Genomic DNA, 3,271 nt, shown 5'->3' with positions numbered 1-3,271 from the left:
TGTGACGTGGTTTGAGATGCATTTTCACGACGTTGCAATTCTATAAAAATAAATGATAATAATAAAAGCGGTTTAAACTTAATAAAAGCACGTAAGTCATAACATATATTTAAATCAGATATTTAGCCATTATAACAATTTAAGCGACCGTGCTAGAACCACGGGATTCGAGGGTGCCTAACACCTTCCCTCGGGTCAACAGAATTCCTTACTTAGAATTTCTGGTTCGCAGACTTCATTTGGAAAAGTCGAAAATTTCCTCGATTTGGGATTCAAGATAAACCGGTGACTTGGGACACCAAAAGCCAAACCTTTCCCAAGTGGCGACTCTGAATTAAATAAATAATCTCATTTCGAATATTGTCACTTAAATTGGAAAAACTCCCTCGCGCATTCTATCCTTTGGGGGCGGGCGCGCAAAAAGGAGGTGTGACAGCTATATTTCTTATTTTTTATATACACAATATACCGCTTCACACCATCTAACACAGTATGTATATGATCTGTTGAAGCCCTCACCTACAATTGAAGACCAAACAGAAATAATAATACATCAATCATTAAAATGGATTATCAACAATTTACCTACAAATCAGCAACAAATATATTACAGCTCATCTACAAACTATTATTACCGACAATTTGACTACAGTTTAACTACAATCTGGAAACACTGCAGCTAGTACTTTTTTGATTCTACCTGCACCAAAAAAAAATATCTTACCCTTAGTTTCTGAGATAATGTACTGTTGTCTTCCAATTCTTTGTTGTATTTGTGACCAAGGTATGTGAAAGTACCCTTTGCCTTCGATAACTTTTCTTTTGTCCAACGTTCAAGAAGAGTCCTCATATACTCAAATATATCAAATATTGGCAGCTCTCTTGCATCTTTTGTTACAACATTCAACGACTCGGCAATGTTTGACGTCATAGTAAAAGTTCTATTCACCGTTGCATGTACTCTTGACCATCTATGATAGCCAATATCATATAGGTAAGACTTTACACGCAGGTCTACCTCTTCAATCTTCAACATCCTTTCATTAAATTCATCCAGAGTGTATGACCGTGCTGTAGCAAAGTACAATTCATGTAATTGTAGATGTCCCTTCTTGAATTTTGACCTTATATTTGTCCATATATGCCACATGCAAGAGTAGTGTGCCATGCCCGGATAGACAACTGATGTTGCCTTCAGTATACTCTCATGCCTATCTGAAACAACACACATTGAAGGTCTTTCACCATATGCCTCCTTGAATTGCTCAAAGAACCACTTCCAAGACGCGTCGTTTTCAGAATCAACCACAGCATATGCCAAGGGAAAAATAGTACCTACATTTTTAAGACATAAAATATGATTAAATAACAACTACAATATATATTGAGAAATATAGACATGTTAACTACATTCTTTTATATAACTACAAAATAACTACAACATAACTACAATTTAACTGCATTTTAAAGACTGTCTACAAAATAAGTACAAAATTATTCCATTATTTACCTGCTGCACATGGTGCTTTCTGTCAGCATAATCCCCCTGTAGGCTGACTTTAAGAATGTCCCATCAACCACTATTACCGGCCTACAATGTTGCCAACCATTTATTGATGTACAAAGAGCAACAAATGCGTATAAGAAGCAATCATCTGCTGCCTTCTTCAATTTAACAACAGAACAAGGATAATTCTTCTCAAGAATATAAAAATATTTGGGTAATTTGTTGTAGGAGTCACACAGATTCCCTCTCAAAAACTGTAAAGCTTTTTCCTTTGCTCTCCATGCTTGCATGTAGCTTAGGTTCAGTCCATGTTCGGATAACATGTCAGTTTGTATGTCCTTTGGTGTGTAAATAGTCTTAGGATCACAATACTTTGGAATGACCATGCTACCAAATACTGTTGCAGTATGTTTGCGCTGTATGAATATTTCGTCCATTAGGCAGCATGTGTGTTGACGGCTGAAACTTCTTATCTTGAACATTGCCGAATCATTAATTGACGTTGCCTTGAAATGCCATTTACAGCTTTCAGCAACACATATAAGCCAGTAGCTACAAAAGAAATACAATATTTACACAAATTTATGAAAAACTACAATTAACTACAAACTGACTACAATTTAACTACAATTTATAAAACCCACCTATCTTCAATCATACACTGATTTTGCTGATATATTATCCACAAATAACTACATACCTTCTATGACTAGATCTTTTTACTCTGAACTGGAACTTGTGCATCACTGAATAATTCTTCATTGCAGCAGCTACTGTTTGCTTGTCCTGATAAACTTGTCCTTCTTCAATATATGTTTGCGTAGATTCAGTTATTATTTCACTTTGATATTCCTCTATAGCTGGTGAGGATGGAAATTCAAGTAAGTTTAGGGATCCAGACGAACCTGCAAACAATAAATTCATAAATGTAGTTTCTATGTAGATAATTTTGAAAGCAACATTGCTTTATCCTTTTCAGTACTATGTGAGCTTTGTAGTTTAATTGTAGGTAATTGTAGTAATATTGTAGATAACATAGTAACACCATAACTCTCTGCAATGTCGAATCAAACATACCTGCACTGGTGCTTTCATTGTTGATTGCCAATTCCATATTGAAATCTCTTACGCTTATACATAAAGGATACGAACCTAAGTTTTTATTCTCCTTTTTGGTTTCCATGTACACACGAACCCCCATATCATTCCTAATCTCCATTGGAGGACAATTCTCGTTCACAATGTATTTGATTTCTATAATTTTATCCGATATATCAATCGATAATTGTTCTGCAATTGTAGAACTGAGAATTCCGTAGCTTGCATTATCATCTACCACAATGGCATCAACTTCAAAATCTCTAAATCTGCCATAGTTATCCCAATTACCATTCGATTTCAGCATTATTGGGATTTTTGACATGATTTCGTGTAGTTGATAGGAAAAAAGATGAAGAACAGATATAGTTTCGACAATTTGAGTATTGATATCGACGAAGAGCAATTTTGCATTCTACAATTTGTATTGCGTTGTAGAATTAGTAAAAACAATTTGATTACTGAGCTTCAGTAGCTTGCGTTTTTTGAGAATTGTAGTTGAGTGAGAGAAGAGAGATCTCTTTCTGTTGAGGAAGGAGAGAATTACGCAGCAATGAGATCTCCTTCAGTTTCAAAATTCGAATAAAATCGTTGACAGAATCACATCAGATCTGGTGCCTTCATTTTAGGGGTTTTTTATGGCAAAATCTACCTATTTTTGGATTG

General features: G+C 35.1%; 1 protein-coding gene across 1 annotated transcript; it reads right to left on the bottom strand.

Moving 5' to 3' along the window:
• Positions 1 to 573: 573 nt before the first annotated feature.
• On the bottom strand, positions 574 to 2,930 carry LOC138881386 (uncharacterized). The gene is made up of 6 exons (XM_070161608.1): positions 2,585 to 2,930; positions 2,208 to 2,412; positions 1,511 to 2,059; positions 1,411 to 1,424; positions 725 to 1,335; positions 574 to 585 (listed from the first exon to the last, which is right to left on the bottom strand). Exons 1-6 carry the CDS (start codon positions 2,928 to 2,930, stop codon positions 574 to 576), a joined length of 1,737 nt encoding a protein of 578 aa, XP_070017709.1.
• Between the last annotated feature and the right edge of the window lie 341 nt (positions 2,931 to 3,271).

The sequence above is a fragment of the Nicotiana sylvestris genome, chromosome 11 (assembly GCF_000393655.2).
Source record: "Nicotiana sylvestris chromosome 11, ASM39365v2, whole genome shotgun sequence".
Lineage (NCBI taxonomy): Eukaryota > Viridiplantae > Streptophyta > Magnoliopsida > Solanales > Solanaceae > Nicotiana > Nicotiana sylvestris.
Note: the sequence above shows the minus strand (reverse complement) of the source record. Positions and strands in the feature narration are given on the sequence as shown.